Genomic DNA, 27,383 nt, shown 5'->3' on the forward strand with positions numbered 1-27,383 from the left:
TTTGAACTCTGTTGATTCTGTCAGTAGAATATCATACAGTGCTCTTGCACTGTAGTGTAAGATTTGTAAAGAGCTCCCAGAACAGGGAGCAGCAAAAGCCCAGAAGAGCTTGCAAATAACTCAGGCAGAGTAGCTGGAAACCAGCAAATAACAAAACATCACCATGGTTTTGTAATTTACTGGAGTATCTCCCTGCAGCACGCACCATACTGTGCACATTTCCCAACCAGCTGTCCACCACAATAGGTGTCTAGCTTCTTTTTTTTCCCCCCTCCTCCAGCAGAACAAGCACACTGAACAGAGAGTTCTGCAAACTAGTCTTTCTTTCAAGCTATATTTTTGCTCAACTGTGTGTTTTTGTGAAATTGGGAGCATTAAAAATGCAAACCACCACAGACAAGGAAAATATTTCACCGTTTAATACACGGTCAATGATGCATCATTTAGTGCTTGCACTGGGAACTTGGCAAAGTGAAAAAGTATTGGAGAAAAGACTGCTTAATGTGAAGAATACAGACGTCGTTGGGCAATTGCTCAATTGGACTTAGCATAAGAAAGAAGCAAGACATAAAACTTAAACTATACATGAAATAAAAGAGCAAACTATCCCAAATTAGCCGTGCTGAATTAGAACAGGTGAAGCAAAGGAATGAGTGCAATGGAAACTCCTTTACTAAGGAGTTAGAAGGTGGCCACATTGATCTGTTGAGTCTGTCCATGTTCATTAATCCTAATTCATTGTGTGAGACAGGTTTCTGTTGAGCGAGCATGGTTGATTACACATCAATCACTGTCAGATTTTCATCTCTTTTGACAGGCAGAATTATCTCTGGACAGTTGAATTCATTGCCCTCTATATAGCCATAGAGGGTAATCCCGAGACAACCCAGTTCACACCATCCCATTATTTGGAACTCCTCATTAATAGGTATCAGATGAAGATTTAAAACAGCCCAACGAGATGTCGGATTGGCTAAAGGTTTTCGAGCTTAGTTCTTAATTTAATTTGAACTCAAGAGCCCTTCCTTTACTGGAGAACTCAATGAAAAAAGACTGACAGTAGCAAAGAAAATCTTGTGTAGCTGTGTGGTTTCTCCCCACATACACAATCCTATAAAAATAGAGCTGAACTGAGGTACATCATCAATCAGTGGATTTCACTTTTCTCAGGTCAAATCCAGTAAGCTGATGTCCCTATCTGCAACACGTGTGACCATCTGAATAAAACAAAGCCTTAATTGAACTGGAATTAACTGATTTAGTAGATGATATTATGCTGCAAACTGTAGGCATGCATACATTATGTCCCGCTTAAAACGCCAGTATGATGAGCATCATAAGCTCATAAGAGTATAAACACTGCAATGTATGGGATTCTTTCCCCCCAGATCTCTGTCAGCATAATCTAAAATAGAATTTAGAAACCCCAATAGCACTCAAGCCCTTTGGTTGTTACTGCTTCTAAAACATTAGCTCAGCATGCCCAGTTTTACGAATTAGCATGCCAGTGCGATTAACTGGTCTTAACACTTGTTCTTTTTTGCCTGCTGATCTGCACAGGCTATAAAAGAGAAAAACTGTAGAGAACAGATCTGCATTACATGCCAGAATTTCATTAGGGCTGTAACTTGATCCATTTTATGGCATGACTCATGGATTTACCCAATTTGGCTCTGCTACCATCGGTCATAATTGGCAGTTGTGTCTACAATTGCACTGGGCGGAGTGATTTCTATATGACTGATTATTCTGGCAGAAAGAAACTTTCATGTGGGAATAGTGATGCCGGCTGCCATTCAGAAGCTGAGGGATGCTCAGATCGGTTCTTTTCATACATTCAAATTGACAGTGTGTTTAGCTAAATCTCTGGAAATCCCTTCATTCTTTCATGATAGTGTGGCTATAGAACGGTTGCACAATAAAGTACATATAGGTGGTGCCTTTCAACACTGGATTACTGTGATTGATTAAGAAATAAACACTGATCATTTATTTAACTCCATTTCCTTCCTGAGAAAAATGGCATTTGCCAGATCGTTTCCCGGTCCTGGCACTCTGCTAAAAGAATGTGAAATGGAGCATGGAGAAAGGCCTGGCCACTGCTAATGACTGATTTACTTTCTTTTCAACTGCATCCCCATTTCAGCAGTGCACAGCAACAAACAAGCCATTAGGGAGGCTCAAAATATTTAGAATTTAGTCAAATAAATCAACAATTGAATCACCTAAAATCCATCACATTTTCTCTTTTTTTTTTTGGCAAGCATTTGTGGAATGGAGAATCTGACAGTAATGTCTGGTCAGCAGTGTTAAACAAAGTCATTTCTGTAAGAATTGTGCTATCAGACATCTGCTTATCATTGACAAAATAAATACAGAATATAAATGTTGCATATTCGAGGAATACAATCCTTTTCGGCCGCCTCTTGAGTGTGAACATGGAACACATGGTGGATGCTATGCTCAAATACTGCTGTGTGCACTGAGCAAAAGGATTTATCAGTTAATGAAGACTAATGAACACAGAGCATCTGCGTTACATTTCACCTGCTGGACAGAGGATCTTATTGAGCTTATATGAGTAAACAAGTGTGTTGATTATACTCATTGATGTGCCTAAATTAATGGCAGTACTTTGTAAATCAAGGCCAAGAGTCCACAGTGAGGCTAGCAGCCCTGTGAGGCTGTGCTTATCCACAGTGTTATTTTGGGGTTACAGAGAATGCTTAGCAATTCTTTCTCTTATATATATATATATATATATATATATATATATATATATAGTGTGTGTAAAAGAAAGACTGGTTATTTTTTGTCTCACTCTTTCTGGAGTTTGGCCATGTGTACGTTATTGAAATCTGTGTGAATGGAGGGTTTATGTATATGTACATGCTTATGGTGCTGAAGAGCAAACAAAAGTGCACGGGGAAGGTGTTTTTAAAGGCATTTTTGGCCCCAAATTTCCCAATCTAAATACAGATTTGTTTAGGCTTTTGTTTGCATCACAGGAACTGCACACACTATCAGCACTGGATTGCAGCCGCCAAAGGTGGGTGAAACCTACAAAAATAAGTGTTCATAAACAAAAATGGAGGGACCTAAGTATAAGTTTCTGTTGGGCAGTTCCTTCTGTAATGTTTAGTGTCTTAATGTTGTCAAGCCTACATTATATGTCCTGGGTGCAGTGACTCTACAACGATGCATTACTAACTGGTAAGCATAACTTTCCAGTTACAAACACTGCTATAAAGCAGAACCGTCAATCTGCCCCTGCTGACTCCAGAAGAAGCCCTTCTTTGAATTACAAAGATCTCATTCAGTCCCAGTAATGAATGGGCCCTGGACAGATTTCATTGAAAACACTTCATGGCCGTACCATTAATATACATCATGCATTATCAGTAAATTAGAATTTAGCAGTCACACCTCAATTATGTTTCACAAACAAAGCAAAAAAAGACACACCAGGCATTTTTTTTTAATTTTTTAAACAGTATTTGAATTTACTTACACAAGTCAGGGCTACTGTGTGGTCAGCTGTTAGGACTTTGACAGTCTGATCCACCAAGTCAGGCTTTCAGCTTAAAATTGTTCAGGAACGAGGCAGTTGAGATAGTGGAGTACTCAATACGTATTGTAGAACTAATTCAACATTATAATGCCTTAGGGCCTTAAAGTCAATAATTTACTTACTAAATGCTTTGCTCTGTGTAAAGCTGATCGCTTTTACTTCAAACCAGTACAATCACACAAAGACTGTGCCACCAAACCACACCTTTTGACCGTTCCTTGACTTGAACGTGTGCTGAAAGTCAGTCTCAGACACTGATTATGTAATCAGCAGCTGCTTTAACAAATCAGACTGTAATCACATGCAGAGTGTGAGAGAGAAGTGAACAAAGGACTCAGACATTCACCCTAAAACTGAATGCAATGAGACCTTCAACTGCTGAAGGTTTGGAGACTTTTACGAGAAATTACTATCACAATTATTAATACAAATAAATATATTGAATAATTAATGTAGGTGGCACAGTGTTGCTGTGATTACTGCTGCAGATATCAAGAAGGTCCCGGGTTCAAATGTGGCCTTTCTTTGTGGAGTGTACATGTTCTCTCCAGTTACTCCAGCTTCCTCCCACAGTCCAAAGGTGTGCTCGTTAGGTTAATTAGGGATTCTAAATTGGCTGCAGGTGTGAATGTGAGTGTGAATGGTTGTCTGCTCTGCAGTAGAATGGGGACCTGTCTAGAGTGTACACTGCCTCTTACCCGGTAACAGCACTGACCCCACGTTGGATAAACACTTAAGAAAATGGATGAATTAATAATTAATTAAATAAAATCAATACTAATATTGATGCAGTACAGTATACACACTAGGGTTGTCACCATACTAGAATTTCAAACTCAAGGAAAATTCTAGCTACTCAATACCATTTTTACCAAGGAAAAAAAGAAGACAAAAATAAGGTGCAGAATTTTTTCATTGCTCATCAGTTGGAGTCATTAAGGTAAGTTGTCTCTGTTTCTGTCTAGATGCTGCTAGACCTTTCACTGCCTTCAATCAGTAAATCAGGACTTTAAAAGAAACCTAACACTTTTAAAACACAAGTTTATGTGTGATCCTATTAAAGTAACATCGTCTATTAACATTACAGACTGACAGGATTGATAATGTTGGCTGCTCAACTGCCTAATGTTATCATTTTATTATTACCATAGCTGCTAGCTGCTACCTTAATGATAACAAATGGATAATGTGGGTAACAGCTAATAGTTCATCAACTAATGGGAATGTGTGTCCTGGCCAGGTTAATATTCATAATAACTCTCTGATACTTCAATGTTGTCTCAAAATTCTTCATAAAGACAGCGTTGTCAGTGTTTAAAATGCTTTGCCAAGTTTGTTGCTACTGTTCATGTGTTTGTTTAGCTGCCTGTGTGGAGAGGGGTTGTGTGAAGATTGGTCAGCTGGAGGAGGCAAAAATGCCACTGTTGGTATGAATACTGCTCCAAATGATTATCTAATCCAATAGTAATTTTCAGCATCAATTAGTATCCTTTTGACAACCCTACTCGGTGCTTATGCTGCCTACAGCACCCATGGTACTGACGTACTGTCGTGTTTTCAGAACTTTGGGTATCCAAAGGTACTATAAGAATCAGTTACACATAGGCCATTGAACTTGAACTTATGTAACAGGCAGTAATGTGGAATTTGTTTCCGAATCTGACAAAACAAATAATCATGTTTTACACTTTTTGCCAACATAGTTTCAAGCAATTTATGTAACACTCATGACAAAAAGTGGTGCAGCTGACTGCTGAATGACTGTTTGCTACAGCAACTGATTAAATACTGCAATAGCTATTGCTCCGTACAGTACACATTTCTTAAAATCCCTCAGATTCTTCTGAATTATACTGAAAGACTCGAATAATTGCATAGCTTGTCTACACCCATACAAGGAATCCAAAAAGCCATGCACAACAAAAGCAAAAAGAACAGGGAATACTCATGCACAACACGGTCATAGCAGTGTTAATGTGTATCAAACCTACAGTACAAGCAAATTATTTAAAGTCTCCAATCGAGTTGAGCTACCCTTTTAACAGTGGGAGGACCATATAGGAAACCCAAAAAGAAAATCCCTCCAAAGCTGGAGGGCAACTGCTGAACCATCCTGCTGCCAATATAACCCGTGTTAGACCAAATAAGATGCAAAGAAACACAGTTCTAAATATTGGTTTCAGCTGCTTATAGTTTAATTGTAGTTACCGAGAAACCCAAATAATTCAAGCAAAACTAAAAAAGCAGACTTGCCACAAACAAGCAATCAATTTCAACTTTGAATAATGCAGAGAAGTGAAGTGCTATTGGCAAGTTGATTAAAACACCACAAGACAGATGACATTGTGAATGTAAGAGGAGGAATAGAAGGCTTACACTGTGTTGCATTGTCCTCCAGACAGCCCTCTGAGAGCAGCAGAGAATGAAGAAGAAAGCGATTAATTGGACATCAGAGAAATAGAGACTGAGAGAGAGAATAGGATCAAAATAATGACTATTAGTTAGTGAAGCAAAAAGTTAAATGATAAATGGTGCTGTTTAAAATATTCTATTCACCACCCTATGAGACTGAGTACCTCAAACCATTTTATTCACAATACATTTTCCAGTGTGAAATCAGCTGCCATCAAGTCTGATCAATGCGAGGATCACAACCTGCATACAAACAGCAGCCTGATGTGGGAAAGCAGGCTGAAGTGGACTAATGCAATGTAGTCCAATCAGTTTAGTAACGATATACCAACTTGTTTAATACTTAAGTGTTTCACACTTAATTGTACTGTAAGTATATTATACACAGTGAAATGCAAGTACAGTGAAAGATGGGATAGATGTTTTCCTGAACAACCCAGCTCCCTTTTCTTGAAAGAAGTTTTCAAATGTTTTACGAGCAGTGGACTGGAGTGCATGGAAACATAAATTATTAAAGAGAGTAAAACCAGTGGATTTTCTCTAAATGTACTTTTGCCTTTTAGATTTTTTCCCCATTCACACACATCTTGATGTGTATGTGATGAATCAGAAAACGCGGACTTGGTTATATTGCTGATATTTCAAAGAAGGCCTGCATATAAAGACGTGATGCGTTCAAGAATAACATTTTAAATATTCTGGGCATGTTTTATACAGACATTGTGGTATACTTAACATGTTTCTTTCTAACAATTACAGCTATTTAGTAGTAAAGACTACTTAAAAAGACAGCCACAATACACTCTGCAGCCTATAATCACTTCTCTGCTCCTGCTTATTTTCCATTTTAATCCCATGGAGCAACTTCACAGCAGAAGATTATAAAATGTACCTTTTATTTAAAAGACAATACTGCGTTTAATAAATGGATTTGCTAGTTGGAGTGAGGATTACATAAAGAAACATCCTCTAAATGGATTGGCCAGAGGAAAAATTCACAACAAAAAGAGCTTTTCTTCAATCATATCCAGTCTGTATGAGCATACACTTCAGCTGATATTCTGCTATTATTACTTTATGTCTTCTGGCTGAATTTATTTGAACATTAACTGTTGTGCAATATAACATATTCATGAAAGGTTTGTGGGAACACCAAATTACGTTGGGGATAGTCACAGACTGTTGGTGCCAGACAGGCTGGTCTGAGTACAGTATTTTCAGAAACTGATGATCTACTAGGACTTTGCTCCACAACCATCTTTAGCGTTTACAAAGAATAGCCTGAAAAAAAGAAAATATCCAGTGAGTGGCATTTCTCTGGGTGAAAATGCCTCGTTGATGCCAGAGGTCAGAGGAGCTGATAGGAAGGGCAGCAGCAGTAACTCAAATAACTACTCGTTACAGTCAAGGTAAGTAGAAGTGTCTCTGAATACACAACACATCAAACCTTGAGCTCCTTAGTACCAACTGAGCATTGTTCAAACACCACAGCCAACCTAAGTACTGTTGTTAACTGTGCTCATCCCTTTATGACCAGAGTGTGCCCATCTTCTGAAGGCTGCTTCAAGCAGGACAACATACCATGCCACAAAGCTCGTATGTTCTCATACTGATCTCTTGGTGGAGGGACATCCCTGAACAGGATAAGCGGAAGAGGATGGATAGATGGATGGAAGTGTAATCTCCTTTGTTTTTACTGTTGTCAGATACAGTATTAATCAAAAGTTTGGACACACCTTCTAATTTTGTGGTTTTTCATTTTTTAAAAAGTGTCTGCATTAATACTAAAGTCATCCAAACTATGAAGAAATATATATGGAATTATTTAATAAGCAAAAAAGTGTGAAAGAAACCAGAATGAGTTTTATATTTTAGATTCTTCAAAGTAGGCACCTCTTGCTTAGATAACAGCTTTGCACATCATGGCATTTTCTCAGTCACATTTGTGAGGTAGTCACCTGGAATGCCTTTCAGTTAACAGCTGTGGCTTGTCAAGAGTTTATTTCTTGCCCTCTTAATGTGTTTGAGACCATTAGTTATATTTACAGTGAATAGCCCTATTTGAGTAATGTTCTAATCCATATTATGGCAAGAACTACTCAATAAAGAAAAACGAGTCCATCATTACTTTAAGAAATGAAGTCAATCTGAAAAATTTCAAGAACTTTGGAAGTATCCTCAAGTGTAGTTGCAAAAACCATCAAGTAGTACACACATCTCAACATCAACTGTTCAGAGAAGACTGTGTGAATCTGGACTTTATGGTTGAATTGCTGCAAAGAATCCACTTCTAAGGAAGGAAAACAAGGGGAGGAGAATGGCTCGGGTCAAGGAACACAAGGACTGGACATTAGACCAGTGGAAATCTGTCCTTTGGTCTGATGAGTCCAAATTTGAGATTTTTTGGTTCCAAACTCCATGACTTTGTAAGATGCAGAAAAGTTGAACGGATGTTTCCTACATGTGTACAGTAGTTCCCACCGTGAAGTATGAAGGAGGAAGTGTGATGGTATGGGGAGGTTTAGCTGGTGATACTGTTGGTGATTTTTTTCAAAATCCAAGGCACACATAACAAGCATGGCTACCACAGCATTCTACAGCACCATGCCATCCCATCTGGTTTATGCTTAGTGGGACCATCATTTGTTTTTCAACAGGACAATAACCCAAAACACACCTCCAATTCAATTCAATTCAATTCAATTTTATTTATATAGCGCCAAATCACAACAAACAGTCGCCTCAAGGCGCTTTGTATTGTGGGTTAAGACCCTACAATAATACAGAGAAAACCCAACAGTCAAAACGACCCCCTATGAGCAAGCACTTGGTGACAGTGAGAAGGAAAAACTCCCTTTTAACAGGAAGAAACCTCCAGCAGAACCAGGCTCAGGGAGGGGCAGTCATCTGCCGCGACTGGTTGGGCTGAGGGGAGAGAAAAGACATGCTGTGGAAGAGAGCCAGAGATTAATATCAATTAATGATTAAATGCAGAGTGGAGTATAAACAAAGTAAATAAGGTGAATGAGAGAAACAGTGCATTATGTGAACCCCCCAGCAGACTAGGCCTATAGCAGCATAACTAAGGGATGGTTCAGGGTCACCTGATCCAGCCCTAACTATAAGCTTTATCATAAAGGAAAGTTTTAAGCCTAATCTTAAAAATAGAGAGGGTGTCTGTCTCCCGAATCCAAGCTGGAAGCTGGTTCCACAGAAGAGGCGCCTGAAAGCTGAAGGCTCTGCCTCCCATTCTACTCTTAAGTATCCTAGGAACCACAAGTAAGCCAGCAGTCTGAGAGCGAAGTGCTCTGTTTGGGTAATATGGTACTACTGTATGAGATCTTTAAGATAAGATGGGGCCTGATTATTCAAGGCTATGTAAGGGTTATTTGACCAAGAAAGAGGGTGATGGAGAGTTGCGTTAGATGACTTGGCCTCCACAATCACCTTATCTAAACCCAGCTGAGATGATTTGAATCTCAGAGTGAAGTGATGACCTCATGAAGCTGACTGAGAGAATGGTAAGAGTGTGCAAAGCTGTAATCAAAGCAAAAGGTGCCTACTTTGAAGAATCTAAAACATATTTTGGTTTGTTTAAACAACAAGTTTACTACACGATTCCTTATGTGTTCCTTCATAGTCTGGATGACTTCAGTATTAATTTACAATGTAGGGGAAAAAAAAACATTGGATGAGAAGGTGTGTTCAAACTTTTGACTTGTAATGTATGTAAAAACACATGGTGGTTTAAACATCACTAATAAACAACTAAAATGGATGCATCATGAATGCGTTACTTATTACCAATAACACAGCAGTGACGTGTGTGTGTGTGTGTGTGTGTGATTAGATTCCATGATGCACGAAGAGGAGTAAATACAGAAAACCAAAGAGTATAACGACCCTCAGACTGTGTGGAAATGAGGTCAAATTATTCATATCACACATCTAACATGTGCAGTCATTTAAAGTGGGGTGGGGAATCTCAAGGAACTGTGAAACATTCCCAGTAAATATCGATATATAAGGGAGAATCTGAAAGCAGTTTTGTCATACTTCATGTTATCTCTGCATATTGCTGGAGTTTGGTTTCATTTCTAGTCTTTCCTTTAACCTATTTCACATGCATAACAATAATTCAGTTGACATGAAAAGCAGAAAGCATAGTTAATATCAGGTAAATCTCAATGTCTAAAATGTGACACGCAGTAGGCTTTTGTGGAGACATCACAGCAGCATGTATTTTATTGCAGTAGCTGCTCAGTCGTGGGCTGTGAGGCTGTGAGGTTTAACATTGTGTCAACTTACGGGCTTCTGCGCAGCTCTATAGTGAAGCTTTGATGTTGACAGCCTCCTACACTATGTGCTTCAGTAGCATCGGGGCTCCGTAGACCTTTTTTGTAGCCTCAATTAATGTCTTAGGATTTTTCATCATTTTGAAGTTTGGTGGGTGGATGCTGAATCTTTTGTAGCCTCTTGTTCACTCAACATATTACAAATTCTGGGATAAGGCTTGGGCATTATCCTGCTAATAATGCTCATGCTGAGAATATGCATTAAAAACGCGACCGTGGAAAAGCATGTGCTGTTGTGATTTTTCTGCAAGCACTGGCAGCGAGTGCAAGAATGGAAATATTTTAAACTCTGAGTTACAGCAGCAGTGGAAAGTCACACAGCACCTGGGGGCTATATATGGACTATAGAACAAGCCTCTATTTTTTCTGGCCTTTTTGACAACATGAGCCCCAGTAAGCGACCCCTTAAATCAGCATGCCACCACCAAGTCTGCCTCCGCCAATATAAAATTTCAAAAACGCACTTCTTCTGTACAGTGGAAATCAGTTGAGCTTTTGAAAAAAATGTGAGAAAGGAAGCATGTTCTGCAAACTATGGTGGTAGAATTCAGGCTTCTTTATTGGAAATCATTATCATTGTTTCAGCATGTGTTAGGCTTTGAAGTCAGAGCCCTATATTAGAGGTTATTTAGGAATGCATTAGTTCTTCCACATAAATGATTCCACCTTTCAGTCATCTCTGGAGTGTTGTTTATATCACACAGTTATTTATTATATAACTACATTTTCAACTCAAGGTTGACAGATATTGGCGATCTTATCTAGTCTCTGTGCTACCAGTCTATCCAGGCTTGTTCCAGCTGCTGGGTTGGTTCTCTCTTTCAGGGGTGTAGGGCCTGAAAACGAGCACTGAACACATCTGAGATGCCCCGCGGCAGACCTGCCTATTCCTGATGGCTTTGGTTGGCCACACCCTTGAAAAACCTAAAACAGAAGAGAGGTATATAAAGTTACCACAGAGAAAAAGGCAGACACAAGGGAAAAAGAGGGAAAAAGTGGGAATTGCCCAGTTTTGCAAACAATAATGCAATATTTCCTGATAATGATGAGAGTGTCCTTTTGCTGTGATAAATAATTTAGTCGTCAGCATTCAGAGGATGCACAAACTCTGCACTGAGCCGGGGCTGAGTCTGTTACTTTGTAGATTACACATCCATTTGATCCCACAAAAGTTGTACTTGCTCTACCGCTGATATTTTTTTTTCCCTCTGTCAATTTGCTCTCAGCACCATTTCTGCTCTGTGATTTGAAACAGTAAAGCTGCAGAGAGCCAGCCTGGAACCAATGCTGTCTATCAGTGATGAGTCTCTTTTAAATGAAGTGTGATATTGGTGGGAGAAAAGGAGTGACCCCTTGATATGTTGTTGCTCAGCCATTGTTATAGAAAAATATAAAATTAAGGAAATCTGACATTCTCTGTCATATGCTGGTTATCACAAAATACAACTGAAATGAGGCTGTCAGTGTACAGAGGAGATAAAGTAAAAGGCTTCTTTTATTCTGAATTGCATATAGGATCATTTTGGCAGAGGAAAATGTAGAATTGTAGCATTTGTAATTTTAGTATGACACTGCTGAGCAGAAAGTAATACCTGAGAACAATGCAAACCTGGACCAGCACTGGCTTTGGTAAAAGGAAAGTTCTTAAACACAAAAGTTGCATTGTTTATGGTATGAGAAGTGCAGAGGTTAATTACTTGAATCTTACATTATCGATTGTGTGGCTCAAAGAGGCTCATTTGAACAATAGATTGCTTTTAGGGCCCTAAACAACACCACTCCAGGACAGCACAGCTCATTAGCATTCCTCCCTGGCTCGTTCGCTTGGCCCCTGGCTCGGTATGTGATGGAGCACTCTGATGTATAAGATGGCTGTCATGACAAGAGAAATGTCTTTTCTCTAAAATTTAGCAATTTTTCACCATGATTACAGGTCCGATATCTTGGACATCACACAAGCAAAAAAGATGATTTCCACAGGTTTTGAGGAGCAAGACACGAAGCTCGGGGAAGGACTACGCATGGTCAAAATGTGAATGATTGTTATCTGGGTCCAATCTGTCAGCACAAGCACAGCATCGGAGGAGTGAGACATCAAGTGCATTGACAAGGGGTTAAGTTGCACACTGACAGCTGTTTGATATGGGAGAGAATGGGATGTCTAATTCACAGCGACTTTTGTAACTCTGGCATGGAGATATGAGCCAAACGAAACGATCAGAATAATAATGACGAGGTGAAAGAGCTGCCTTTTGACAAGAAAGACAGTGCAAAACTATTCACTGTGTGATAATATCCTAATTGTGCCACTTCATATTTAAAATATGCCAAAGTCTGATTAGCAATTTGAAGTCTAAAGAGGACAAAGAGAAAATCAGCAGCTTCAACTGCATGTTAATCTGTCTTCTACAAATCACCTCCGAATGGCTCAATACATTCATCCAGAGGAAACGTGAAGACCAGAGGTTGTGTGCTGTGTGGACTCCACAGATGGATCGCAATTTTGGTGATATACCGGAAACGTTAATATGTTCTGTCTCGGATCTTAGACGTGGATGTAAAGGAGAATGCTGACAGTGAACAGTTTTCAGTGCCATATTGCGACCGATATGATTTTGGAGAGTGCTTCTTTATGTTGCTAAAAAGCCGCGATGAATGGTACTTATTGTCTAAAGAAGCAGTATGGAATTGTGATGTTTAGGAGATTGTGTGTAAAACCTTGCCTCAGGGTTCCAAATATATATTTACATTTCATCATCCAGTGGAATATTATTTTCACTCATATCATGGCGATTCAGATGAACAAAAACTAAAATAGTGCAATGAGAAATAGATACGTTGAAGTCAGTTAATACAGTCCAATTATTATGCCTATTATTTCCTCAGTGAGATATTAGATGAGCCATTTTTTTAATGCTGGCTGTGGTTTTACACTACTTAAAAACTTAAATACAGTTTATCACATCAAATATTGTTTTCAGTGCAATGTCAAGACGTGCATGACTACTTCAGGATACAGTACCTTGGCTGATACTTGCATGCTGTTGTCCTGCATAGTCATAATAGCCTCAGAGATCTTGATGTCAATTGGTTGTATAACTGCTTCAATATTGAAGGGGCCTTGCAGCCTGTCTGCCACCAGCAACATGGCATCTGTCAAAACACAGCGGACACATGTCAGTTCAGAAATATTTAACTCGAATGGATTTGCTCTACATTATGAGTGAATATCAATATGTTAACAGCACATATGAGCATCATCAGCTTTCAACAAAACCCTCAAGGTACTGAGCTCTAGGACTTGGTTTTTAACAAAAGCACAAACGACTGTCTTGAGAGTGTGTTGAGAAGAAAAAATGAACCTGCCATCCCCTTTTTTTTAGGAGGATATGCTACATCAAGCAGAAAATAAATTGCAATGTTCAAAGCTAACAAATGACTCACACAGAAAACAAATCATTGCATCTGCACACATGTTAATGGCTCCAGTTAGCATAAGACCAGATTTATTAAATTATCTGTATGAACTCGTGTTTGCATGTCTAAAGTAGAATTTAACTAATTTCTGTAGAAAAAATGAATCAGATAGATGGAGTTGCAGTCAGTTATTGGCAGTTTGTGAAATAGTCATGAAAAAATTATTTTTTTCCCTTCAGGGACATGGATTGTTGTGGTTTTTGTATATATCCGTGAATATGAATTTGCAAGTGACACATTTCAGTAGGAAATATTAAAGTCAGAAGTATGTATTTTTTGTATTGAAAGCAGGGAGGCATTACCATGGCAACCAAGAAAACAAAGTTTTAAAAGACTGGCAGCCCTTGTATTTGAACCCAAACCATGTTTTTTAATGCCCAACCTTAACCAAGTAGTTGTGGTTAGGAAGCTTGATTAATCAGGTCAAATTAGTTGTAAGTAATAACGTAAAAAAATGGTACAAATGATGTGTGAAAATTGTGTCATATATAAATTAAACTTGGGTCTCTGGTGTAAAAGTCAAACTAGCATAATCCTCCACTGCCCCACCAGCATCTCCATACTTTTAACTTTACCTTTGAATTAGAACACGTGAGTGCAAACTGATTAAAAAAAAAAAAAAAAAAAAAGTTGTATTCAGGGATGTGAAATAATGTGGGGGAAAAAAAGGAAACAGGAAAAAAAAAAAAAAAAAAAAAAAAAAAAAAAAAAAAACAAAAAACAAAACCTAAAACAATAATTTGCGCTCACCAAACAGGAATGAATAGATTTAAGGTGAGGACTCATATCACAAAACTGCCATGAGGAACCAGGTTGAATTATTAAATATCCTTAACCTAAGTTTTGTGAATACAAAATAATGTAAATATTTAAATGATATAAAAATATATACAGTATAGTAAATTATAAAAAATATTATTATTTTAACAAAAGCAACATATTAATAAAAATCCCTGGATGCTAAACAAGCTAACAGTAACATCTTCAGGACTCTGTGGTTCCAGAAACATCTAGGGTGTCGTTATGATTTTAAATCCTTAGCTGCTTAAAATTTGCATTTGACTTCATTTCTGATTGCTTGCTTCTTTTTTTTTTAAATCTGGACAGATTATTTTCAGTGAATATCATATCTTGAGACTCAAAAGGGCAACTGAATGATGCTCCAAGAATGAATAATGAACTGATTACCAATCATCAGGGGACTAAGCCATCACATTCTCTTCAATGGAAAAATTTTTTTCAAACAACATGACATCTTGATTCATGGCTCCAAAAAACAGTCATGGTTTAGTCTCACGACTGTTAACAGAATCCTTCAATCTACAGGGCTGATCTATACTTTCTTCACATTAAGGTCAGCTCGTATTTTCTTATAGTCAGTAAGAGTGAGCAGCAAAATGCCACCACGAAGTCCACGCTTGCAAAACAAGGACAATGAGTCTTAAGGCATTTTAGCAGCCTTTTGATTCTTGCACGCTTCCCTGTGAAGAAGACAGATATTTCCTAGATGTTCACAGTTTTGATTTCCATGTGAATTTTTAGCCTGCCCTCCTTTCCAGCAACACCACCTATAAATCATCTGTGTCATGTTCTTGTGTTACTTAAGTGTAGATGTTGTATTTTATTTTCAAAAACCCCCGATTGAAACCTTCCAGCTGAAAAAATATAGCTATGTAATATTTCCTTGACAAAGTCCTTGCTTGTTTAGTGTTCTTATACTCTGCAGATTCTTTGTTCCTGTTTTCATTAAGTCTTTGGCAGTAAGTGTATATCCAGGGAGGTTTCCTGCTATACAGTGATTGTGTATCGTGCTGCCAAAAAATGTATCTTGGAACTTGACGTCTTTTAGCAATCTTTTTTTTTTTAACCCCAGTGCTGTGGTTTTTAATGAAATAATTTTATCTTAGCTTTTGAGACAGCCTTTATCTTATCCAAGTTTTCTACAGACCGTGGACACCTGCATAGGCGAGAATAATGTCTGTACCACAGGATGGTCTGGAGTTCCCAGAAGCTTAATTAATTATGTTTTTCAACAATTTGACGGCCTTATACTATAAGTTTATTTTGAAAAAAAAAAAGGTGGTGATGTTTTGTAAATATAAAAAAAAGGGCAACATTTTTTTTTTTTTTAGAAGCGCATGATGGCAGTTCCTGGTGCACCATCTCATATTACTTGAAACGAGCCTGCAAGCTCCTTCTCACAACACCAAAAACACCCTCCCAATTTAATGCTTTATATAAGCATAAAAATGTCCCCATTTGCCACTTGTGCCCCACATTGCTGCCTGTTGTTTTGAACTCTCCACCACCACCCCGGCACCCACCTGTAGGCTCTGGACAATATTTGCTCATCCACTTCCCAGTGTTCTATGTAGTATATTCACAGAAGTGATGAGCACAGAGCCTAGATGCTAAATCTAATGGTATTCTGCTGCTGTAATAAATGAATCATTAGGTTATTTGCAAATGCTCGGTGACATAACTGAGTATAGGAAAGAGCACACCAGAGAGGGCTGAGTCATGAAGAAGAAAAGGTAGACAGGGGAGTTAACCACTTTGTGAGACAATGCAAGGGCACATAGTTGAACAGTGTAACTGCTGCAGAGTGTTTTAAAAGAGGTAATTATACCCACTGGCAGGCATGTGTGTGTGTGCCCGTGTGCACACATATATACACATACATACATAAAATAGGGTGCATGACCTTGGACAAGTCTTTGCATGAATCATACCTAAAACAGATTACCCACTGAACCTGACACTTTTCATTTTCATTATAAGACTGTGATATTAATATGTTCATGCAGAAGAATGGTGCTATTGATTGAGTTGGGCTGGGAGATGTCTGAGGTGAAATAATGTGTTTGATAATAGACTGTCTTGTTGTCTCTCAAAAAGTAATTAAAAGTCTTGTCTGTGGGTTTAGCACTGGTTAAATGGGAGGGTAGAGATATCAAGGAGACGTCTATCTCTGCGCAGTGACATTTGCAGGAATGTGAACAAATCAGGAAAAGCCTATTTAGCCTAAAGGGCAGAGGAAACACTGTTCTGGCTCCACTGAGTCCTCAGTAATATTTGAATCAAATGTGTAAGTCATTAAATGCGATGTGATTATAACTGGGGTTTTGGCTCAGAGTGATAAGCAGCCTGTAGGTCTGAAGCCTGAGGGGGGGGCACAAAGCCTGCAGTGACACTGCCAAAAAGCAGAACTTCCATCATCCACGGACACTTAAGTCAGGTGTAAATGACTATTTTATATAAAATGCCCAAACAACATCCAAAATTGCTTCTGCTAACATTTAACAAATGATTTAGTTCATATGTTACCTACTCAGAATAACCCAAAGCACAACTAAAGGAAAAAAAAAAAAATCAGTTACTTTTTGGGATCATCTCAAAATTAGACACAATGCCCGAGTTATAAATGAGCAACATATCAGTTGTGACACGACAACAATGGAAATCTATGGCACAGAATCTGCGTAGACAATACCTGTCATTTGAGTATGCTGTTGGTTTTTGGCCTTTTTGTGGAATCTGTTAACAGCGAGGAAACTATAGTAAAACAGCATTGCATCAGTGCATTGTCTGCTGCTGTCTTATCACTGCTGTTGTTTTGTTGTTTCAAAACAACTCAGTAGTTTCAGACAATTGAGCACTTCAAGAAAATCAGGACAAGAGACCCTTATATCTAAATGACAAAGCAGGTCATTTGTCAGCATGATTTTTTGAGTGCATGCTAATCGGACACCCCTGTGGTTCAGGCATGATTATGTTTAGGTAACTGAAATTACTTTGTAGCGGTCAAAAAGTTGTTGATGTTAAACTGAAACCAAATCAATACTCACTGATTGCTGTTAAGTGAAAGAAAATAAATTCTCATCTAGGAGTCAAAACCGAACTCTTTATCCCCCCTCAGTGACTGCTGTGCAGAACTTTTCTAATACTCAACTGTAGAAACTCTGGTTTAATATTATGCATTTTAGCCGTGGGTGGAAACTTCACTTTGTTGACTAAGAAAAGCTTAGAGGTCTTGTAAAATGACAAATAAGATCGTTGGGGTAAGTCAGTTACAGCTCTCGCAATTACAGTGCAACACGCAAGCGCTGAGGAAAGCCAATACCATTCAAGACTGTCCTGACCAGCCATTGTAGAATGTGTTTAGTTCTCGCCTTCAGGCCAGCATTTTTGAGTGCTTATCATGAGATTTAAAAAATATAAAATGCCCTTTCTCTCAGTGGCAATTGACAGGGCAGGATATTTAGCTCACCCACCTGACTAAGAGGAGTGATTCAGGAGACAGATGAGTACAGAAGAGGGAGTACTAGCCTTTTTCAAGAGGGGTCTATTAAAAACAAAGATTAAATCACTAACCTGGTATGAACAAATTAACAAATTAAGCTGTAATAGCTTTCAGGTCTAGCAGAGTTGTGCAACAGCTACTCTGCAGTGCAAACCTCATCAGAAACAATGATAACATTATAATATCCATTATTAAATCCCTTATTTAAACACATTGTCTCATTGACATTGAGATCTCTTTTTCAGACCTTTGAGACCTGCGTACAAAAAACACACAAAAACTGAGACAACAAAATAATAAAAAGGCACCTTATATATGATCAGAAATTAACATATTCAGGGGTAGTTGCAAATGAATAAATATAACCCTTTAAAATGTTCCAATGAAATCAGAGAATGTGGCTTTATAGGGTTTTTTTTTTTTTTTTTTTTTTTTTTGTAGCTTGTTCAGTTTAGAGTCAGAGTCAAAGTATTAAAGTTGAGTTTTTCCAAGTTCAGTGTGAATAAAAGGTACAGCTAATGTTAAAATGTCCTGTGGCCTGACAATGTAATAACTGTGTTTAAATTCAAAGAGCAGAGGTAAGCAGGCAATCTGCGCAGTAGAGTAGTGTAAATTAGCATCATACAATGCTGCTGTCTTTGATTCTTTTGGGAAGGACATCCCACTTTTTCATAGGAGATAAATTGGTGGAGAAAGAGTCCAGAGGCTTCACGGTGGAGGTAGAAGGATGCATATAAACAATGTGACCAAAATCAAGCGCAGAGAAAATTGTGGACACACACACAGCATGTCGGAAAGTATGAGAGAACAGTGCAAAGTATATAATGATGTTTGAGTTAAGAAATCTTTAACTTTATATAAGTGTTGACCCATGATAAAGTCACCTCTCTGACCCCATTTGTGTATCGTTTGTTTAGTAAAAGATTGTGGTCGACTGTATCAAATGCTTATTTAAAATTTTTTTTTTTTTTTTAAGATCTAAAACTTGTGAAGGTGGGAGATCTGGGACCTCTAAGTGGTATCAAGTGAGAATATAGCATTATTCTCCGTTGTTTTTTTTTTTTCAGTGGGTTTTCTCTTTTATTATAAGTCATAAGAGCACAAAAGTGAGTTGTTAATTATGGGAGTTACTTACGACTAAACAGCAAACTAAGAATTATTTTCAGTTTGCACAAAATTTGTCGTTGTTTTACTTTGTAATATTTCTGTTTTTTATTTACATTTCAACAGTTGTGTGTTAATATTCTTTACACACACACACACACACACACCACACACCACACACACACACACACACACACACACACCACACACACACACAGTGCATATTATTTAATTTGTTTGCTGCTGTAATCACTATCTGAAAATGCCTCATTAGGCCTAACAGTTTATTTTCTGAAGTTGTTAATAAATTGCTTTTAATTTGAGACTGGCTATTCTTCATTTGACATTTTGCTTGTTTAAGAACAGAAATTAGAGTAACAGGCAGCTCACACAGAGGGCATTTGCAGCATCTCAGACACCAAAGATCAGATTTTGACATAAAATGGAGGATTTATTTAGTATGAGTGTGAAATTTGAATTTATTATTAGTCTCTTTTTAGGATGCTAAGCTTGAATGTTATTTTTTCTTTGTGGCGTTTGCATGTTCTCCCCGTGTCTAAGGTTTTTTTTCTCAGGCTTCCTCTCACAGACCTACAGTTAGTGGGGTTATGTTAATTAGTAACTCTAAAATTGCCCATAGGTGTGAATGTGAGTGTGAATGGTTGTCTGTCTCTCTGTGTTAGTCCTGCAACAGACTGGTGACCTGTACAGGGTGTACCCTGCCTCTCGCCCTATGGCAGCTGGGATAGGCTCCAGCCCTCCCTCCTGGCCCTGAATTAGATAAGCAGATGAAAATGGATGGATTGAAAGGTTATTTACATGGCTAGGCTACAACAGCAACATTGATTTTGATAGCAAAAGGGATCTGTCTATATCTGTCTAAATATATGTGTTCTTATTGACTATAATTCAGTTCACAATTTTTCCTGCAAATTATCATTCGCATAAACATGCCTATGTTCTATGTTGTCTACTGTATGTCAGGCCCCTACTTTTAAAATGTACTGAGTCAATACAGACACAGAGAGTCACATTCTTTGGTCTGTTAGTGGCTCTGCCTTTGAAAAGCGCTCCTGTTTGTTTACTCTGTAGTCTCAAATTGGGCGTGATGCTTGGGTAGATTTCCATCAGGAGCTGGCTGGAGGTCATTGCAGGGTACCAGCTCTAGTCCTGTGAAGTCTTCAGTTGCCTATGTTTAGCAGAGTACTTCTCTAATGCTTTTGCAAAAAAAAGCCTCAGTGGGATTCAGTGAGAGTAGAAGGGAAATTGGCAGCAATTCTGTTACACATTCCATAAAAGACTCAAAGACCTAAATGATATCCTCAGTGGAGTTCTGACAGCCTATTTTTCATATAGCTTAATGAATATTTGATGGATTGTGAGTATGAGTCAGCCATATGAACTGTTAGGAGGAGGTTACTTCTACATGCTTAAATAACTTCTGAAAAAAAAATCACATACAAGAAACATTTAAAAAATATTTGTTTAAACCATAAATGATATTAAAGTTTGCATATTGTTTCAGTTTCTCAATCTTTAGTTCCTAACTTATACAATCTATGCCATTACCCTTCACTGCACTGGTAGCAGCCATGTGGGAAAACTTATTTATTTTTACTTGCTTCCTGTCCTGGACACTGTTACTCAGTTTTAGATGGATAGGTTGTTGCCTATTGTACTTGGAATTCCACTGAATTTACAATCAGTAATGACACCTTACACATAATTTAAACACAGATATTTTGTGATTCTGCTTATGGAAACTATTTAAGATTGCAAAGTATCTGTGACAATACACAACATAGTAAAATTATTATAAAAGGCAAAAGAAAAGTCTGTACGTGACCTGTATAAATTCACTTCAGCTAGATATGGGTCCCTATTTCTGTAGAGCCTGCCATTTGGTTCAGAACACAGTCCAGCTCTCCCTGCTCAGTGCATCTGTGGTGTGTCAAACTTTACTTTTGGTGGTTTCATTGTAGGCCTGTTGGTACATATTAAGTGTGCAGTGTCATATAGTAGATTATAGGCAGGCACAATAAAAGTTAAGAAAATTGTGGCCAATCACAATAACTACTTCTACACTCTTTTAAAAAAATGTTGCACCGATAGTATGCAAGAAGGTTTTTCTCAGGATCCAAATATGAATATTGAATACAACAGTGCAAACATACTCTGATGAAGAAATCTATTTCAATTAAATTCTGGACATCACATCCTGGAGCCATCACTGGTGATCAGCAGAATAACCTCAGGCATTAGATATGTAAAATATGACATTTGTGGGAGTACCATCATAAAACATGATCTAAATGTTAGGTATTTAAAAACTAGATGATGTGTGCAGCTGCTGATAGGATAGCTGGGTGCAGTGGGCTTTTCTGTGTACATAGATCTGTTAATGCCCTCCATTCGAGAAACAGATCTGTGATTGTGGTTTCACAGTGCACAATCACTCCAGTTACACTGTACCTTTAGATGACTGTAAAGAGTAATAAACCAGAGTAATGAAAAGACCTCTAGTATAGACAGCTTACTGAGTGCCATGGATTATAGAGCTGGTACCATCCATCCATCCATCCATCCATCACATTCCATCCATCCATCCATCCATCCATCCATCCATCCATCCATCCGCCAAAGAATAATACCGGAAAGAGGGGGAAAAGATGATAAGGGGTTATGTAATTTTAGTACTGTATGACTTATGTGAATAATATGGAAGTGCACTGCGCTGTTACAGTACCTGCTCTAAATTGCTCATTTGCAACTCCAAAAGCCCCAAGAATTAACTTTAAATGAGGATCTGGACTTTATTGAAAATGGTTCCATTTGAGATTTCTTTCTGGAAATGCCATTCTTAGGTTTTGAGACAACAAAGATTGTGTTGACTTTTATGTTATTCAGATTTGATTTGTTGGACATTTTTCTGTCTAATGACCAACAGATTTACATTAAGAACAAATGTTTAACAGAGTTGTAGAAAAATGTGATTTACATCAAAATGTTTTAGACAGGGACTTCTGATACAAAGGTCCTAAAGGTGCGCACACCAAGAGATTTGCTTTCATTAGTATTTCTGCTTCATTCTTTCTGACAACTTGAGATTTTCTGCAATGACAAGCACATTTTTCTTAATAAACTGTTTTAAAAAAGGCTTTTCTGTAACTGATCTTGAGTAATTTGGCCTTAGTTTATATATATATATATATATATATATATATATATATATATACATTGATAGGACACAGTGGGCCATATTGGCACAGCTGTTTAGGCTAGCTGCACGGTTGCCAAACATTGCTTCAGCAGGCTTTCTAGAGTTGTTTTCTAGCTGAAAACTCCTTTTTTGTCACTCTGTGGGATCTGGAAAGACTCCAATATACTACCTGCAAGTGTCTTTGGGATACACAGCAGTCATCCTTGGATGAATCTGTGAAAATCAGCTAACTCTGATGTGAAAATGTTGGAGAACAAATAAAGGGCAGCAGTAATTAATCAGCACAATTAATAATAATGTTTAATAACTTTAAATTTTAAAATTTTTTTGTGTAAGTTTGTGGTTTAAATGGCATATTGACTCCTATTGACTTTGAATTTTGCTTATTTTCACAAGAAGACAATTTTTTTCCACCGACCAAGGTTAATCCTGACCCAGGTAAGTATAAAATCAGGTATAATACACAACTCACAGTATGTGCTTGTTTCTTGCTATTGAAGAACCACAAAGCCAAACCAAACCAAACCAAAAAAACAAAACTACATATGAATAATTTTAGAACATGACAAGAACATGACAAAAAGTGACTCTGTGCCCTCCTACACTGCATTTAAAATGTCATGACATTTTACTAATTCAAAAAAACACTTATTTTGATCTTTCTATCTTTTTTTTGATAATACAATAAAGTGAAGTTTTTAAAGGTGCTCTACGAAACTGTAGCAGCACAAACTAGATTTAACCTACTTTAGTTAAACGACTGAATCAACTATATTAAAATGGGACTTGTTTGTAATGATTTCTCTTCTCATTCGCTGACTCCCCTGGAATCACACTCTGATGTAATTGGTGGAATATTGGACTGTTTCACACCACACCACATAAGCCAGACTGGCCCAAGTGAAAAAAGAACAGGCTCACTGAGCTGTGCATGACTGCTTGGAGTCGGTGGAGGAGGAGGAGTGTCAAGTCAAATGCACAGAAATGGTCCCTTCAGGCCATTTTATCCATTGTATTCAGCTCAATGCCTCTTGTGTGACTGGGGTTCTTTAGAATTAAATTAAAAGCATTGCAGTGTTCCCAATTAAAATGAGATTGTGGCATTTTTCATTTGTAATGTAAAGATTACTCAGAGCAAGTTGTTTATAGTTTATTACAAACAAGTAAATCAGTGATTTTTTTGTGTATTCCCAATACATTTTGAATTTATTCAAAACTAAGTATTTTTTTCGAACTTTTCTCGGCTGTACGGTGCCATGAAAAAGTGTTTCTCTGTGTCACAATTTCTTACTTTTTTCCTCACACTTAAATGTTTCAAAATATCCACACAGCTTTTAATATTAGTCAGAGTAAATGCAGTTTTTGAATGATGATTTCACTTATTAAGGGGAAAAAAATTCAAAAAACACCTGGCCCTATGTGAAAGTATAATGCCAACTCCCATTTTGTTAAATCAAAAACAAAGTTTACTGACATCTGTCAGTCTGGAAAAAGTTACAAAGCCATTTCTAAGCTTTGGGACTCCAGCAAACCACAGTTAAAGCCATTATCCACAAATGGAGAAAAACTTGGAACAGTGGTGAAGCGTTCCCCAGAGTGGCTGAACTACCAAAATTACTTCAAGAGCTCATTGATGACTCATCCAGGGTCACAAAAGAGAATCCAGAACAAACATCTGAAGAACTGGCAGGCCTTCACTTGGTCAGTTAAGGTCAGAGTTCATGATTCAACAATAAGAAAGAGACTGGAAGAAATGACGAAGAGTTCCAAGGAGGAAAACCACTGCTGACCAAAAAGAGCACAAAGGCTGTCTCACATTTCCAGACAAAAACATCTTGATGATCCCCCCGAGACTTTGGGAAAATATTCTGTGGACTGACGAGACAAAAGTTGAACTTTTTGGAAGGTTTGAGGCCTGTTACATCTGGTATAAAGCAACACATCATTTCATTAAAAGAACATCACAGCAACAGTCAAACGATCGTGCTAGTAGTGTGATGATCTGGGGCTGCTTTGCTGTTTCAGTGCCTGGAAGACTTTCTGTAATTGATAGAACCATGAGTTCTGCTCTCTAGAAAATCTGAAGGAGAATGTCATCAGTTTGTGGCCCGAAGTGCAGGCACACTTGCTGATCAGAAACACACCAGCAAGTCCACCTCTGAATGGCTAAAAAAACGAAAGCAAAAAAACAAAATGAAGGGTTTGGAGTGGCCTAGTCAAAGTCTGGACTTAAATCAGATTGAGATGCTTGGCATGACCTTAAACAGACCGTTCATGCTCAAAAAACCCTCCATGTGGCTGAATTAAAATAATTCTGCAAAGAGGAGTGGACCAGCATTCCTCCACAGTGATGTGAAACACTCACTGCCAGTTATCACAAACAAACCCGATTGCAGTTCCCTGCTTGCAGGTATTAGGGTTATGGGCAGTTGCTTTTTCACACAGGCCAGGAACGTTTAATAACTTTTTTCTCTTAATAAATGAAATCACCATTAAAAAAAAAACTGCAGTTTGTATTTACCTATCGTTGTCTAATATTAAAAATCTATTGGATGATCTGAAACTTATTGTGCAAATATGCAAAAAACAAAAACAAAACTAGGAAATCAATACTTTTTCATGTTACTGTATGTTTCCAGTGATCATTTTGTAGCAGTTTGTTTTTGCAGCCATTGCCCTTCCAGTTTTAATATGAATTAATGAAGGGATATTCAGCCTATGCTATAAAATGATGAAGCTGATGCTACACAGCACCCATAAATATATGTCTGCCTAGTGATTCAGGGTTGCAGTGATTGAAAATGGAAAGAATCTGCCAGTGAAAACTGCAGAGATTGTCTGCACACAAACACCTGGAAGCTGGAAGTCTTTCTCCACATGCCCGAAAGTCGTCATGAAAGGTGTTACAAAAACAGCGCGTAGATGTTTACTCTACACTCTAGTCAACAAATGTGTCTCAGTGAGGATCAATATGATAAATTTATTCATAACTTCTATTTTGCTTGCAATTGTGATGAATGGAATGAAGAAGTGAGACTCGCTCCCTTTTAAGAAATGTGGGTTGACAAGTTGACAGTAGGAGAACATGGCCAACGAACGTGGTCATCAATTAAAAAAAAACAACAACAACAACACTGTGATTCAATATGCAGAAGAAAGCTCCACGTCAGGGACAAATCGCTGCGTCACTGCACATGCTCGGGGATCATTGTTATATTTGCTTGCTATTTTGACAAACTACGCTGGCTTTGTCAGTGGTGGAATGTGTCATTAAATACAACAGTGCAGTGCTGCCTCCTTTCATTTCGTGTCCTATCACGCATATAAATTGCTAGTCAGCACCTGCTAAGCATTCATGGAGTGGGCGTGCTGTAAAATGCAAACATATGTGCAGAATTTTGATCTTTACTGTTTAATTTTAATTTAAACTCTAAGTTCAGCTGTGTCGTAGGGGTGCATGCTAAATTTTAAAACAGAATAAATGAGAAAACTGGGAGGCCTGCAGATGGTTTTAAACATTGCGTATGAGGCATATGACATATGAGGACCTTAGAAGACTAACTGGATAAAGCCATAGAATAATTTTTGCCCACGGGGCTTGCTGATCTTCCTTTGAAGGGCTGACAGGATGAAAACATGCCAGTGATTACACATTATGGTTCTGCAGCTGTGTTCCCCAGTAAAGTGGCATATTTGTACTTTATTTGAAGTATGACAGAATAAACTGACATGCACATGTTATATAATGTTTATCATCCTTCCTTAAAGACAGGCATGGTAACACTCGTGTTTATGAAGATAGCTCATAAACCTCAACCTTCCACTATTACTTCAAGGCTGCCTTGAAGTAGTCCAGCTCCATATTTTTATCTTTGGACTTTCCCAGAACAGCTTTGCATGATTCACAGCTCAAAAAAAAATCCTTATTTATCTTTTACTGGCTCCTCATGCAGCACCTCACTTCATCCTCAGTCTGAAACAAGCCATCTCATTGCAGCTCTCCTCTCTATAAGCCTGCTTTTGTCCGACTTCCTGCTGCGTCACCTCGTTACTGCAAACAGAACCTGGTGCCTGTGAGCGCTGCTTCCTCTGCTGCTTGTGTGTAGGTTTTAAAAACAAACTGTAAATCTACTACAAACATAAGTTCTTCTTCTTCATTAAAATTGTTACTTATCAAACCCATCCATTTATGTTGAGACCGAATCTAGTCTGGAACATGAGAATGGACAGCACGAACATCTGCAGCAAATCCTGCTTCATATTTCATACTTCCTGCCTGAATGGACAGATGCATAGGGTTGAGGTTGAGGCTGGGATGACAAAAATAGATTATAGCCACTGTTGTTTAGTGCTTTCTTCCCTGGAAAAAAAGGAAAGCAATCAAATTAAAATTTTACTTTATAACCAGCAAAGCAGAACAACAGAAAAAAGTTAGACGCAGCAGGTGGTTGCTGTACTAAAAAAAAAAAACCCACTTAAACCCCATTTAGAGCAGCAGCCTGAAGCTGCTTTTGGTTCACAGAGATAAGATGTGCATACACTGACACTTGAAACTGTATGTGTCTAACATTCTAACAATATTTACATGACAGAACATGAGAGAAAGCAAAAAAGGTCCACTTTAAACATTGCTGTCTAAACAGATTCACTGACAAAACTATTATGCTATCATGTCATTTTCCTGTAACATTTTTTTTTTCTAGTGTGCAGTTGCAACAAGTGAATCAATTACAAAAGATTCACTACATTGCCAACATTTCTGTCTGTCTTTTGGGAGCCTGCACAGCCATTCTCTCATGCACTTACAGCTGGATTGTAGCTCAATAACAGCACCAACAAATAATTCTTGATGGACTTTTTTCAGCTTGTTTGACTTTCAGCTATGTCTGGTTTACTCATCTGACATCTCAAATACCATGTCTGTTCTTCCACATACTCTGT

The 27,383-nt window shown here is 38.0% G+C and overlaps 1 protein-coding gene across 1 annotated transcript in view; it reads right to left on the reverse strand.

Moving 5' to 3' along the window:
• Positions 1-27,383, reverse strand: part of gpc6a (glypican 6a) — a 145,635-nt gene that overhangs the window by 25,618 nt on the left and 92,634 nt on the right. The window contains 6 exon segments of the mRNA XM_030725049.1: positions 5,948-5,977; positions 11,116-11,157; positions 11,159-11,179; positions 11,181-11,210; positions 11,212-11,262; positions 13,361-13,491. Of these exon segments, the coding sequence (XP_030580909.1) occupies positions 5,948-5,977; positions 11,116-11,157; positions 11,159-11,179; positions 11,181-11,210; positions 11,212-11,262; positions 13,361-13,491 (305 nt within the window).

Source organism: Archocentrus centrarchus, chromosome 3 (genome assembly GCF_007364275.1).
Source record: "Archocentrus centrarchus isolate MPI-CPG fArcCen1 chromosome 3, fArcCen1, whole genome shotgun sequence".
Classification (NCBI taxonomy): domain Eukaryota; kingdom Metazoa; phylum Chordata; class Actinopteri; order Cichliformes; family Cichlidae; genus Archocentrus; species Archocentrus centrarchus.